The sequence below is a fragment of the Heterodontus francisci genome, chromosome 1 (assembly GCF_036365525.1).
Source record: "Heterodontus francisci isolate sHetFra1 chromosome 1, sHetFra1.hap1, whole genome shotgun sequence".
Taxonomy (NCBI): domain Eukaryota; kingdom Metazoa; phylum Chordata; class Chondrichthyes; order Heterodontiformes; family Heterodontidae; genus Heterodontus; species Heterodontus francisci.
The window spans coordinates 283,537,275-283,552,404 of record NC_090371.1 but is presented as its reverse complement, the minus strand read 5'-3'; the positions used below and the strand labels follow the sequence as shown (position 1 = coordinate 283,552,404).

Below are 15,130 nucleotides of genomic sequence, written 5' to 3'. Positions count from 1 at the left end.
ACTGTGTACACTTGATCTAATCTTGAAAAATTAATCCATATGTGTTTTTTTTTCTGCTCAGATAATCTTACAGAAATTTCCCAGCCAAATCACTTCACTGAGTGTCCAGAGAGGTTTAGGGACTACTGTGTCGGAGGACAATGTCGTATTTTACAATCTGAGAATCAGCCTTCATGTGTGTAAGTGGTTACTGTTCGAAATATGTTCAATCCTTTCCCACTCTTGCTTTAATGACTGGTTCAGCTTCTACCTGTTTACTGCAATCTCATGTAACTTGCATTTATCTAGCTCCTTGCACAACTTTATGACGTCCCAAAGCGCTTTGCAGCCAATGAAGTACCGTTTGAAGTGTGGTCACTGATGTAATGTAGGAAACATGGCAACCAATTTGCACAGAGCAAGCTCCCACAAACAGCAATGTAATAATAATCTGTGTTTTGAGGGATTAATATTGGACACTATACTGTTGAGAGCTCCCCTGCTATTCTTTAAAGTAGTGCCATGGGTCCTTTTACATTCACCTGAGAGAGCAGGTGGGGGCCTTAGATTAATGTCTCATCTGAAAAATGGCACGTTCGACAGTGCAGCACTCCTTCAGTACTGGTACCGGGAGCGGCAACCTGGATTTTGTGTTCAAGTATCTGGAGTGGGACTTGATCCACAGCCTTCTGATTTAGAGGTGAGAGCTATTGTTAACAAATAAATTTCAGAAAGATTATTAGGGAGAAGTGAGGAAGACCAGCTAACCGATCCTGGTTAATCAGGTAGAATCTGCATTTCTCCTATCACAGAATCCCCTATTCCTTAAATGAGTCCAAGGTTCTTCCATTCCAAGATGGAAAGATCATCCTGTGGTTTGATCACACTTTTTTTAAATTCACTGATGGGATGTGGGCGTTGCTGGCCAGACCAGCATTTATTGCCCATGCCTAATTGCCCTTGAGAAGCTGGTGGTGAGCTGGCTTCTTGAACTGCTGCAAACCATGCGGTGTAGGTACACCCACAATGCTACTGGGGAGGGACTTCCAGGATTTGAACACAGTGATGATGAAGGAAGGTGATATAATTCCAAGTCTGGATGGTGTGTGACTTGGAGGGAAACTTGCATGTGGTGATGTTCCCATGCATCTGCTGTAGTTGTCCTTCTAGGTGGTAGAGGTTGCGGGTTTGGAAGGTGTTGTTGAAGGAGCCTTGGTGAGTTGCTACAGTGCATCTTGTAGATGGTACACACTGCTGTCACTGTGCGTCGGTGGTGGAGGGAGTGAATATTTGTGGATGGGGTGCCAATCAAGTGGGCTGCTTTGTCCTGGATGGTGTTGAGCTTCTTGAGTGTTGTCGGAACTGCACCCATCCAGGCAAGTGGAGAGTATTCCATCACACTCCTGACTTGTGCCTTGTAGATGGTGGACAGGCTTTGGGGAGTCAGGAGATGAGTTACTCGCTGCAGAATTCCCAGCCTCTGATTTTCTCTTGTAGCCACAGCATTTGTGACTGGTCCAGTTAAGTTTCTGTTCAGTGGTGACCCCCAAACTGTTAATAGTGGGGGATTCAGCTAATGCTGTTGAACATCAAGGGGAGATGGTTAGATTGTTTCTTGTTGGAGACGGTCATTACCTGGCACTTGTGTGGCACAAATGTTACTTACCACTTATCAGCCCAAGCCTGGATGTTGTCCAGGTCTTGCTGCATGCAGGCATAGACTGCTTCATTAGTTGAGGAATTGGGAATGGTACGGAACACTGTGCAATCATCAGCGAACATCCCCACTGCTGTCTTTATGATGGAGAGAAGGTCATGGATGAAGCAGCTGAAGATAAAAAGGAAAAGAATTGCAGGGTTATGGGGAAAGAGTGCGTGGAGTGGGATTATTTAACCCGACTGTATTATTTAGCACTGTTAACCAACTTCCACCAATTGAGAAATTATAACCAAAGCTATCCTCCTGGGTACAAAAGACAAAATCCTGTAGTTGCTGGAAATCTGAAGTTTAAGTAGAAAATGCCCGAGATACTTAGCAAGTCAGGCATCAGGACCTGGCCGGCGTATTTACAGCATTTTCTGTACCTGTGGATGTTGTATTGAAATTCCCAGATTGGAAAGGTTTCTTTCTGACACAGTCTCTTGCTATTGACCTCAAAGGCATTAAAATATTTAATAACTGACTGGATATTGCTTTGCTCATTTGCTTTTGTTTTTTAACAGGTGTAAATTTGGTTACACTGGTTCCCGGTGTGAATTGGTGGACATGTTCTTTCTAATCGGAAAGCGGGACCAATACATTATCATTAGCCTGGTTCTGACGATGGTGATGCTCGTCATTGTGATAATAATCATATGTATTTGTGTACAGTTAAGTATTCGTCCATTTTTTGTTGCATCTTGAATGTTACGACCGAGGTGGGAGGAGTGCACTGTTTATTCTAGTTCCACAGGTCACAACATATATTTAAATGTTTACCTAGTTACTGATTATGGTCAATCATAGACTCTATTCTTTATCTCCAAATAAAATACACCAACCAGATTTCTTTAATAAACAACAAAATTATCAGTTTATTATGAAACAAGACATAGCCAGCAATGAAGCACAGCATTAACACAAAGACTCAAATATGAAAGTTCCCTTTTTACCTTTGCCCCTCACACACACACACATCAGTTAACTGAAAAGTAGAGATTTTCTCTGCAGAGCTCTTTTACAAAAAAAAAGAAGAGAATACTGTGGCCAAATACTTGTTAATTCTTGAAGAAAATGGATGAGATATGTTCTGGCATCCGAGTACATGTAGACCGGTCACTAGGATCTTTTCTGGAGCAGTTCTTTTCAGGTGGCGTCGAGAATTAATCGGGCAAGCTTTCCAGGAGTTCCTCCTGACAATCACAGCATTTCACAGCGACAAGAGAAAGGAGGCAAGCTGGGTGTTTCCCTCTTGGCAGGTTGATCTCCAAGTGATTTCAAATACAGTCCACACCCCAACTGAACCAAAACAATATCTCAGAAGTGAAACCAAATGGCAAGTCAGAACCTACTGACCCTCATAAATTAACATCTCTCCCAAGTCACCAAGGTTTCTGTTTATTGAGCTTAAGACATGTGACTTCCTGTAGAGGTTGTTTTTAAATAAGACCTCAAGTGTCCTTCTGGTGACCTCTTTTAAAAAGCAAAGTCGAACATCTATGGAATTACTTCAGTTCTTCAATGAATCCATCTCCACAATTCTAACACATCCTCAATAAAAATAGAAGCACCTTCATAACCTGAGGAATTACAGAGTAGTAGCTAATGTATAGGGTAGCAGGGTCGTTTGAGACTTCAGGGGGTGTTCGTTCTTGCCCTTTTGTGAGTTGCCCCAGGCCAGGTAAGGGTCTTATGCTCAGGGCTATGAGGCATGGCCAATGGCAGAACCCGGCGAATTTTTGATGGTGATGGCAAAAGAGCTAGAAGCTCGAGGGACAACAGCTGCTTACAGGTGGAGGACCTTTCGGGAACAGGATTTGTGTTTCCTTTAAAGCACACAGGCAACAGGAAACCACCTCATTTACTTTTTCCCCTAATCATATTGTCATTTCTCATGGAAGTTAAAAAATGGGAGGCTGTTAATGAGCAACTTAAGAGGAAAGTGCAGGACCGTGAGGCGTGGAGAAATGAGCGGAGGACCTGTACTTGGGCAGATCACCACTCCTACTAGCTAATGTATAAAAACAACTTGTGAATCATGAATAATACAGCACAGAAAGAGCCAATTTGACCCGTTATGCCGACATGTCTCCTTGAAAGAACAATCATAAGAACATAAGAAATAGCAGGATTGGGCCATAGCCATACGGCTGCTCGGACCTGTTCTGCCATTCAATAAGATCATGGCTGATCATCTACATTAACCCAGCTTCCCCACCCAATCCCATAATCCTTGATACCCTTTCAGTCTTAAAAAAATCTATCGAACTGAGCATCCACAGCTCTCGGGTCCAGAGAATTCCAAAGATTCACAACCCTCTGAGTGAATAAATTTCTCCTCATCTCGGTCCTAAGTGGCCGACCTCTTATCCGGAGTCTGTGACCCCTAGTTCTAGACTCCCCAGCTCAGGGGAAACAAACTCTAAGCCTCTACCCTGTCAAACCCCCTCAGTATCTGATATATTTCAATGAGATCACTTCTCATTCATCTAAACTCCGGAGGAGAGAGGCTCCGTTTACTCAACTGCTCATCATAGAACAGCCCCCTCGTCCCAGGCATCAATCTAGTTCGACTGCCTCCTGCTCTCTCCCCATCATCCTTCAGATTTTTTCCCTTCAAGTATTTATCTAATTCCTTTTGAAAGTTACTATTGAATCTGCTTCCACCGCCCTTTCAGGCAGCGTGTTCGAAATGTTTTAATCGAATTCAGGCTATCTGGAAATGTTCAATAATTTTCCTTTCCATGGTTATAGAGTCAGTCATGTTCATTAATAGAGACGCTTAGTTATTTCATGATGATTTTTAAAACCCTGCAGCTTTAATAAACTTAATGCAAAGGAAACAAGTAATGGATGTTTGATATTTTGAACCCTGAATCCATTTGTTTTATGGGGACAGATAGTAAAATATATTTTATGACATCAAGATCCTATATTACGAGGATGTTATTGCAAAATCCAAGAGTGAGGGGACACTGCATGCAAAATACCCTAATTAGAAATTCATTTCAATCATTCACAGGGAACAGTTACAGGACTGTGGGGAAAGAGCTGGGGAGTGGGACTGATGGGATAGGTCTTTCAAAGAGCTAACTCCTCCAGAGTTTTTAGTAAATAATCTGGTTTAGAAACTGCTTCTGTAGAGGCTGTTGAGTAAGTTGGCGGTTAAGCCCTGTGCCAAACTGGTTATTGAGTCATCATTTAGAAAGTGCTTTGGAATTGCCCAGAGTGTTTTGTGCCTAGTGTAGTGCAGGTGTTAGTCTCTGATGCTGGGTGTAACTTGTTTGAGAAACCATCTGTTATGAGGGTAATTACTGGTAAAGCTGTCCCAACTACACAGGTAAGTGCCAATGATCCTGGTTTCCATTACTGAGGAACCGGTAGATGCAGCAATAGATAGCGAGTCCCATCATCTCTGCTTTCCTCATCCTGATGTGTGGTACACTTTTCATCCACCTTGGAGGGATGAACGGCTGAGTGAATCTTACTGGAAATTTGATCAGAAACTTTAAGGCCCCAAGCCCAGACCTCATCCCGCAGAAGAGATTGATTAGAATGGTTCCAGTGATGAGGGATTACAGTTATGTGGATAGACTGGAGAAGCTGGGATTGTTCTCAGAGCAGAGAAGACTAAGAGATTTGATAGAGTTTTTTTTAAATCACAAAGGGTTTGGATAGAGTAAAGAGAAACTGTTTCCAATGGTCTGATTGTCAGCGTGCACAGATTTAAGGTGATTGGTAAAAGAACCAGAGGCGATGTGAAGAAAAGCTTTTTATGCACTGAGTGGTTAGGATTTGGAATTCACTTTCTGATGGGCTCGTAGATGTAGATTCAATAATAGCCTTCAAAAGGGAAATGAATCAGTGTTCGAGGAAAAGAGCAGTGGAGTGAGATTAACTGGATTGCTCTTAGAATTGGCGGAGACTCAATGGGCTGAATGGCCTCCTCTGTACTATACTCTTCACCCAATGGGCTGAATAGCCTCCTCCTGTACTACACTCTTCATTCAATGGGCTGAATAGCCTCCTCCTGTACTACACTCTTCACCCAATCGGCTGAACAGCCTCCTCCTGTACTACACTCTTCACCCAATCGGCTGAATAGCCTCCTCCTGTACTACACTCTTCACTCAATGGGCTGAATAGCCTCCTCCTGTACTACACTCTTCACTCAATGGGCTGAATAGCCTCCTCCTGTACTACACTCTTCACCCAATTGGCTGAATAGCCTCCTCCTGTACTACACTCTTCATCCAATTGGCTGAATAGCCTCCTCCTGTACTACACTCTTCACTCAATGGGCTGAATAGCCTCCTCCTGTACTACACTCTTCACCCAATCGGCTGAACAGCCTCCTCCTGTACTACTCTCTTCACTCAATGGGCTGAATAGCCTCCTCCTGTACTACACTCTTCATCCAATTGGCTGAATAGCCTCCTCCTGTACTAGACTCTTCACTCAATGGGCTGAATGGCCTCCTCCTGTACTGTACTCTTCACTCAATGGGCTGAATATGATCCTCCTGTACTACACTCTTCATCCAATGGGCTGACTAGCCTCGTCCTGTACCATACTCTTCACTCAATGGGCTGACTAGCCTCGTCCTGTACCATACTCTTCACTCAATGGGCTGACTAGCCTCGTCCTGTACCATACTCTTCACTCAATGGGCTGACTAGCCTCGTCCTGTACCATACTCTTCACCCAATGGCTGAATAGCCTCCTCCTGTAGTAGACTCTTCACCCAATGGCTGAATGGCCTCCTCCTGTACTACACTCTTCACCCAATGGCTGAATAGCCTCCTCCTGTACTACACTCTTCTCCCAATGGGCTGAATAGCCTCCTCCTGTACTACACTCTTCACCCAATGGGCTGAATAGCCTCCTCCTGTACTACACTCTTCACCCAATGGGCTGAATAGCCTCCTCCTGTACTACACTGTTCACTCAATGGGGTGAATAGCCTCCTCCTGTACTACACTCTTCACCCAATGGGCTGAATAGCCTCCTCCTGTACTACACTCTTCTGTGGTACCTGAAGTTATCATATATAATGAATCTTCATGGTACAATACAGGAAGTGTTAAACATAAGAAATAGGAGCAGGAGTAGACCTGCTGCACCATTTACTAAGGATCATGGCTGAAACTACATCAACTCCATTTCTCCACCCTGTCCCTATATCCCAAGATTAAGTGAGCAGAAGTTTTAAGAATCTCGATCTTTAATATACTCATCGACTGAACATCCGCAGCCCTCTGGGGTCGAGAATTCCAAAGATTGACAACCTTCTGAATGAAGAAATGTCTCCTCATCTCAGTCCTAAATAGCCAAGCCCTTATCCTGAAACTATGACTCTTAGTTCTAGACCCTCCAGCCAGGGAAAAAGCCTCTCAGTAAGTACCCTGTCAAGCCCTCTAAAAATGTTATACATTTCAATTAAATCACATTTCATTCTTCTAACCTTAAGAGAATTAGGCCCATTCTATTCAATCTCTCCTCATAGGACGGCCCTCTCACCCTAGGAATTAACTTAGCAAACCTTTGTTGCATCTCTTCTAAGACATGTATATCCTTTCTCAGTACTCCAAGTGTGGTATCACCAAAGCCTTGTACACTTGCAGCGAGACTGTCTTACTCTTATACTCCAACGCCCTTGCAATATAGGCTAACATACCATTTGCCTCCTAATTGCTTTCTCTCCAAATGTTTCTGTAGAAATATAAGCTCTATGATTAAAGCAGAACTTGACACATGAGACCTGATAGGTATTGGCGAGAAATATTTTTGTAACATCGTCCCTTTCTTCCAAATTTTTTTCCAGTCACTTTCGCAGTAAGCACAAAGCAAGAAGGAAGCAGGGTGAAGAGGTTGAAGCTCTGAGCTCGAAGCCACTGGAGGGCAAAGTCTTGCGAGGTGAAGATGAAGACACAGCAATGACCACTCTAGCCTGAGTGAGTACCCCAGTACATTGGCTAAAGGAGTTGGTCCATTTCTGGCTCTGACGTTGTGAAGTGGGTGTTTCAGGGGTCAGTTTTACTGCAGAACAAGATACAAGGTACAAATAGGAACATAGGAGCAGGAGTAGGCCATTCAGCCCATCAAGCCTGCTCCGCCATTCAGTACGATCATGTCTGATCGTTCACTTCCTTGCCTTTTTCCCACATTATCCCCATATCATTTTGTCATTGGTATTGAGAAATCTGTCAATCTCTGCTTTAAACATACTCAATGACTGAGCTTCCACAGTCCTCTGGGGTAGAGAATTCCAAAGATTCACAACCCTCTGAGTAAAGAAATTTCTCCTCATCTCTGTCCTATGTGGCTTCCCCCTTATTTTGAAATTGTGTCCCCTGGTTCTAGACTTCCCAACTAGGGGAAACATCTTAGCTGCATCTACCCTGTCTATCCCTTTAAGTATTTTGTAGGTTTCAATGAGATCACCTCTTATTCTTCGAAACGTTAGAGAATACAGGCCCAGTTTCCCCAATCTCTCTTCATAGGACAGTCCCAGCATCCCGGGAACAAGTCTGGTGAACCTTTGTTGCACTCCCTCCATGGCAATAATATCCTTCCCAAGGTAAGGGGACCAAAACTGCACACAGTACAACAGGTGCGGTCTAACCAAGGTTCTATACAATTGAGGCAAGACTTCACTACTCCTGTATTCAAATCCTCTTGCAATAACAGCTAACAAACCATTAGCCTTCTGGACACCCAGGTCCCTTTGTACATCTACGCTTTCTAATCTCTTACCATTTAAGAAATACTCTGCACATTTGTTCCTCCTACCAAAGTGGATAATCTCACATTTTTCCACATTATATTTCATCTGTCACGTTCTTGCCCATTCCCTATTCCTGTCCAAATTCCCTTGAAGCCACTTTGCATCTTCCTCACAACACACATTCACACCTAGTTTTGTGTCATCTCCGAACTTGGAAATATTACATTTGGTCCCTGCATCCAAATCATTGATATGTATTGTGAACAGCTGGGGCCCAAGTACTGATCCTCGCAGTACCCCACTAGTCACAGCCTGCCAACGCAAGAATGACCAGTTTATTCCTACTCTGTTTTCTGCCTGTTAACCAATCCTTAATCCATGCCAGTTTATTACCTCCTATCCCTTGTGCTTTAATTTTGCTAACCAACCTCCTGTGGGGGACTTTATCAAAATCCTTCTGAAAATGCAAGTAAACCATGTCCACCGACTCCCCTTTATCAATTCTGTTAGCAACATCCTCAAAAAACGTCAACAGGTTCATCAAACATGATGTCAGATCATTATCATCCAACCGTCCATTTATCACATCCTTTAGAATAGATTCTAGCATTTTCCCTACTACTGATGTAAGGCTAACAAGTCTGTAGTTCCCCGTTTTCTCTCTCCCTCCTTTCTTAAATAGTGGGGTGACATTTGCTACCTTCCAATCTGCAGGAGCCGTTCCAGAATCTACAGAATTTTGGAAGATGATCACCAATGTATCCACTATCCCCATAGCTACCTCTTTCAACACCCTGGGATGCAGAATATCAGGTCCTGGGGATTTATCAACCTTCAGCCCCATTAATTACTTCAAGGAATCTGAAACCAAGGCATGTAGAGCTTTTAGAGATGACGGAGGGGGAAAGAGGGATAGTTGTGCAGACCAATCACATGTCATTCAATGGGAGTGATAATTATTCATTTTTATGTAATAAAATGTTTTACATAGAATAACAGAATTAGACAAACGGGTCATTTGCCCTAAAGGCCTGCAAAAAAAAAAAACACCTGACTCGGCCCGAGTCCTTCCATTTTTTTCCCGTGCCCGACCTGATCCGACCATCCGTTAATTTACCTTTCGCTTTTCACTTTGTTCCTTACCTGCACAAACTTAAAATAACTAACAAAACCGCCTTTCTAGTCCAAAAAATAAATCAACATTGGAGCCACTTACCTGTGATAGAGCATGTCCGACCCAGCCCCCAGCCCGAATGCCGGATCCGGAAGTGTAACCCGACTCAACCCAAACCCGACACACATTTATTTATTTATTTAGAGATACAGCACTGAAACAGGCCCTTCGGCCCACCGTGTCTGTGCCGACCATCAACCACCCATTTATACTAATCCTACATTAGTCCCATTACCCTCTCACATCCCCACAATTCCCCTACCACCTACCTACACTAGGGGAAATTTATAATGGCCAATTTACCTATCAACCTGCAAGACTTTGGCTGTGGGAGGAAACCGGAGCACCCGGAGGAAACCCACACAGACACAGGGAGAACTTGCAAACTCCGCACAGGCAGTACCCAGAATCGAACCCGGGTCGCTGGAGCTGTGAGGCTGCGGTGCTAACCACTTATTGTCGGGTCCCGTCAGGTTCGGGTCGGGTAGCCGGCCTTTAATTCGCCCCAATGATTAATAGTTAATGCTGCACACGAGCCTCTTCCCTACTTTATCTCAACCTATGAGTGTATCCTTCTAATCCTTTCACCCGCTGGAGGTATTGTGTTTCAGGTGAGACATAAAACCGAGGCCCCGTCAGCCCTCTCAGGTCCTGCCACTATTTTGAAGAAGAGCAGGTGAGTTATCCTGGCCGATATTTTTAACTCAAATAACACAGATTCTCTGGTCATTATCACATTGCTGTTTGTGGGAGCTTGCTTTTTCAAATCAGTTGCCACATTTCCTACATTACAACAGTGACTACACTTCAGAAGTATTTTTTTTGGCTGGAAAGTGCTTTGGGGTGTCCTGAGTTCATGAAAGCCTCTCGATAGATGGAAGTCTTTTGTGCATGCCAACTCCAGCAGCAGCACCATTGCATTAACCATCGAAGTCTAAGGTCTTGTCCTGGCATTGAGCAGGGTTTCAGATGGTAACATTAAATGGTTTATTATATAAGTTGCAATATTAGAACACTGATAAAGATTTTTTTTGTACTTTACTGCACTCATGGTTTTTAAAAGGTGAATTTTGTTTTTGGTATGAAACATTCCTGGAATAATATAGCACAGAAGGAGACCATTTGGCCCATCATGTCTGCTGGCCCTTTGAAAGATCTATCCGATTAATCCCACTCTCCCTTTCTCTTCTATTTCAAGTCCCACCCTACTGAAGCACTTTGATGGGTAGAAAGATGTCATAGAGTTGTACAGCATAGAAACAGGCCCTTCGGCCCACCGCGTCCATGCTGACCATAATGCCTATCTATAATAATCCCACCTGCCTGCATTAATTCCATATCCCTCTATGCCTTGCTCATTCAAGTACGTGTCCAGATGCCTCTTAAATGTCACTACTGTCCCTGCCTCCACCACCACCTCAGGCAGCTCATTCCAGATACCAATATTCTTTGTGTGAAAAATTTACCCTTTTGATCCCCTTTAAACCTCCTCCCTCTCACCTTAAATCTATGCCCTCTAGTTTTAGTCACCCCTACCATGGGAAACAGACTCTGGCTATCTACCCTATCTATGCCTCTCATAATTTTATAGGGGAGGCAGTGGCGTAGTGGTAATGTCACTGGACTGGTAGCCCAGAGGCCCAGGCTAATGCTCTGGGGACATGGGTTCAAATCCCACCACGGCAGATGGTGAAATTTGAATTCAATTAATAAATCTGGAGTTAAGAAGCTAGTCTAGTGTGACCATGAATTCATTGTCGATTGTTGTAAAAACCCATCTGGTTCACTAATGTTCTTTAGGGAAGGAAATCTGCCGTCCTTACCTGGTCTGGCCTACATGTGACTCCAGATCCACAGCAATGTGGTTGACTCTTAAAATGGCCTCTGAAATAACCACTCAGTTCAAGAGCGATTAGGGATGGGTAATAACTGCTGGCCTAGCCAGTGACGCCCACATCCCATGAACAAATAAAAAAAAAACCTCGATCATGTCCCCTCTCAGGGAAAACAGAACCAGCCTATCCAATCTCTCTTTATATCTCAAGCCCTCCAAACCAGGCAACATCCTTGTGAATCTTTTCTGCACCCTCTCTAGCTTAATCACATCTTTCCTGTAGTGCGGCGACCAACTGCACACAGTACTCCAAATGCGGCCTAACCAACGTTATGTACAACTGTAACATGACGTCCCAACTCTTGTACTCAATGCCTCGGCTGATGAAGGTAAGCATGCCGTACGCCTTCTTCACCACCCTGTCTACCTGTGTTGCCACTTTCAGGGAACTATGTCATAGTCTAATTATTTTGCCTTGCGATAATTATAAAGACGGCTAAGGAAACTAGAGATCCGGAAAGCTTATTGGGTAAGAACACCTACTTTGGTAGTACTGAGTTATCCAGATCATAGAAAGTTCTGGGGCTGATCCCAAATCTGTACTGAATTTGCAGATTGCGCCTAGAACAGTGGCAGGGATCATATACACTGCCTCTGTGTTCTTTACCCAGGTAAAAAAAAAAGGAAAACTTGAGATTATATAGTGTTTTTCATGACCTCATGATGTCCCAAAGTGCTTTCCAGCCAATGAAGTACTTTTGAAGTAGAGTTACTGTTGTAATGTAGGGAAAGTGACAGCCAATTTATACACAGCGAGATCCCACAAACAGCAATGTGGTAATGACCAGATAATCTGTTTGAATAAATTTTATTGAGGTATAAATATTGGCCAGGACACTGGGGAGAACTTTCCTACTCCTTTGAAATAGTGGCTATGGGATCTTTTACATCCACCTGAGGGGGGAAAACGGGACCTCAGTTTAACATTTCATCTGAAATATGGCAACTGCAACAATGGCAGCACTCCTTCAGTTCAGCACTGGAGGGTCAGCCGTGACTTTTGTGCTGAAGTTCTGGAGTGGGACTTGAACACTTGTGACTCAAGCAAGACTGTTACCAACTGAGGCATGGCTGACACTAAGAGAGGGGTGAGAATGTGAAACTCACTACCACAGGGATTAGTTGAGGTGAAAAGCATAGATGCATTTAAGGGGAAGCTAGATAAATACATGAGGGAGAAAGGAATAGAAGGATGTGCTGATAGGGTGAGATGAAGAGGCTTATGTGGAGCATAAACACCAGCACGGACCAGTTGGACCGAATGGCCTGTTTCTGTGCTGTGAATTCTGTAACTCGATGTGGTGCCTCTGAGATAAGAAGAGGGCGGTTGGCTAGGGTTCCTTCTCCCGATTGTTATCTAAGTGGCATTTGCTGCTAATTGTGGAGTATTGGCCGTAAGGAGGACAGGGTCAGATTGGTTACAATGTCTTTCATGGTTGAGCAAGTTGTCTAATCTGATGGACAAAGGATGGATTCTTGTTTGGGGGAGGGGGGGTGGGGTTACTGGGGAGAAGGCAGAGTCAGCATCTTTGGGAGAGAAGGATTGAAAATTGACATGGAGAAAAAAAATTTGCTTTTTATGAATAAAGCTTTGCTGTTGCTTTAAAATTGATTTTTTTTTTTATCCCTTCCCTCTCTGCAGGATCATTCTAGCTAGGGGACACCTGCAGGCAGGTGATCCTTCCAGGAATGCATGAGGCCCGAGATTTTTCTGCCAAGGCTCAGTCGTTACAGCCAGTCTGAACATTCTAAGCTGCAGATTTAAATTTGAAAAGATGTTGGATAAAATTTGAAAAAAAGAGAGAACACGGTACTAATTATATTTAAAGTAAACTAACAATTACTTACAACTTGTATTACACTTGTACTACATCCTTCATTGCATTTTGAAATGGTGCTGGAAAGATTATAGACTTCATATGAACTGGGAAAAGATATAAACATATAAGCTGGACATTAATAGGAAAGACTAAAAGGTTAGTTCATAGTCCCAGACTAGCTGACAGTCAGATCTAGAATCCTGTCCCAGAGAACACTCTCCATCCATTATTACCTTGTCCATGGGTGTGGAAGATACACATAACAAAAGTGAAATATATATTACTTAAAGGGTCTAGGACACCAGGTGAGGCTGAAGGATTTGTCTTTTCTAATTTTAACAGAAAAAGAAGACAATTAAAAACACAATATTTTATGACCATCTCTAGTCCCTATGTTTTTGCTCCATTTAAAAGAAAAAGCAGAATTTCTGACCAAGGATGAAAATTGTTGCTTTGGGTGAACTCTGTTCCTGCAGCGCACACAATATGCCAATTACTGTGAATGCACATGGAGTCAATAACTGTTCAGAAATCACTTCTCTCTTTTATAAAAAAGAAACCAAATTTTGTTGTTTAAGAAAAATGTGATCTATTTATGAAAGTTGCTAAATGTGTTACTGACAAAAGATATACCTAACAATAAGTTGGCCGGTTCACTGTTCCACTGCTATATCAGTGCATCTAAACTCTGTGAAGTAAAATACAAACAGATTGTTTGAGTATTAAAGTGATTCCAACTTTTTCCTTTACTGTCTTTGCAGTAAAGTTTTGGAATTCTGAAATGTAGATGGATGTGTTTTTTGGGGGTATTGCAATCATTTGTTATTTAATAAATGTACTTCATTTGTGACCCAACCAATTGTCTTCCCATTTGTTTTACCACTCCAGTAAAATGATAGAAAATTTAAAAAAACAAAAAATGCTGGCAACAGTCAGGTTAGGCAGCATCTGTACAGAGAAAAACAGTTAACGTTTCAGATTGATGACCCTTCAGAACACTGTAAACTGATGGGTAGTTTGATCAATCCTGGGTGTGTCTGGTTTACAAGGTGTAGTGTGCATGGATATAGAAGTGGCAGTATAACTGGTGCCATACTGACTCCCTAACACACGAAAACCAACGAGAGCGCTTCAGGATCCTGTCTTGCACAGTTTGGGCTTGTCACCTGGTGCAGGAACGATGGGCTGAATGGCCTGCACCTGTGCTGTAAGGTTCTATATTGGATTGTAATTTCCAAGGGTCCATTAGCACATGGAGCCAAACACAGTGACCTCCAAAGAATGCAAATTCTGCTTTTAAGTTCTGTTGCATTGTATGGACTGTTAATTATGATGGTTTCAGGAATTTCACTCTACCCACAACAGACACCTTTGCTGACAACCCTGTGAAATCTGTTGATGAACTATTGGCTCAGAAAGTTGCACTGGAGTGTAACTTTTCCAGGAATATTTCTGAATCCTCTCAGTCACTGCCTGACGTTGAGGCCTGAATCGGTATGTCTCAATTTAATACTAAACTGATCATTTCCCATTAAATCAAGCAGCTATAAGTAGCTACCAGTGATTCCTGTGGAAAGTAAATGAGAATATGCTTTTCAGGAAATCTGGTTATCAGCCCCAGCGAGTGCGATATCTAGTGTGGATTCCAATCGTGTACAGGAAAAAAATCACTGACAGTAATGTCCTCAAATTCTGGTTTGACTTGATCACTTGCCAATGATACCAAACTTGGAGGAGTGGCAAACGGTGAGAATAATGCAAACCGCCTGCAACAAGACATAGATAGGCTAGCGGAATGGGCAGACAAGTGGCAGATGGAATTTAATACAGGCATGTG

At 43.0% G+C, this 15,130-nt stretch overlaps 1 protein-coding gene across 4 annotated transcripts in view; it reads left to right on the top strand.

Annotated features, from left to right (window-relative positions):
* The window catches only part of LOC137377254 (probetacellulin-like), a 106,337-nt gene extending 92,214 nt beyond the window's left edge, over positions 1-14,123 (top strand). For all 4 annotated transcript variants that reach the window (XM_068046807.1, XM_068046800.1, XM_068046815.1 and 1 more), the window contains 4 exons: positions 62-179; positions 2,203-2,349; positions 7,503-7,632; positions 13,116-14,123. In XM_068046807.1, the coding sequence (XP_067902908.1) occupies positions 62-179; positions 2,203-2,349; positions 7,503-7,632 (395 nt within the window). In that variant the 3' untranslated portion in view covers positions 13,116-14,123. The remainder of the gene's footprint in view (positions 1-61; positions 180-2,202; positions 2,350-7,502; positions 7,633-13,115) is intronic.
* The last annotated feature ends 1,007 nt before the right edge of the window (positions 14,124-15,130 follow it).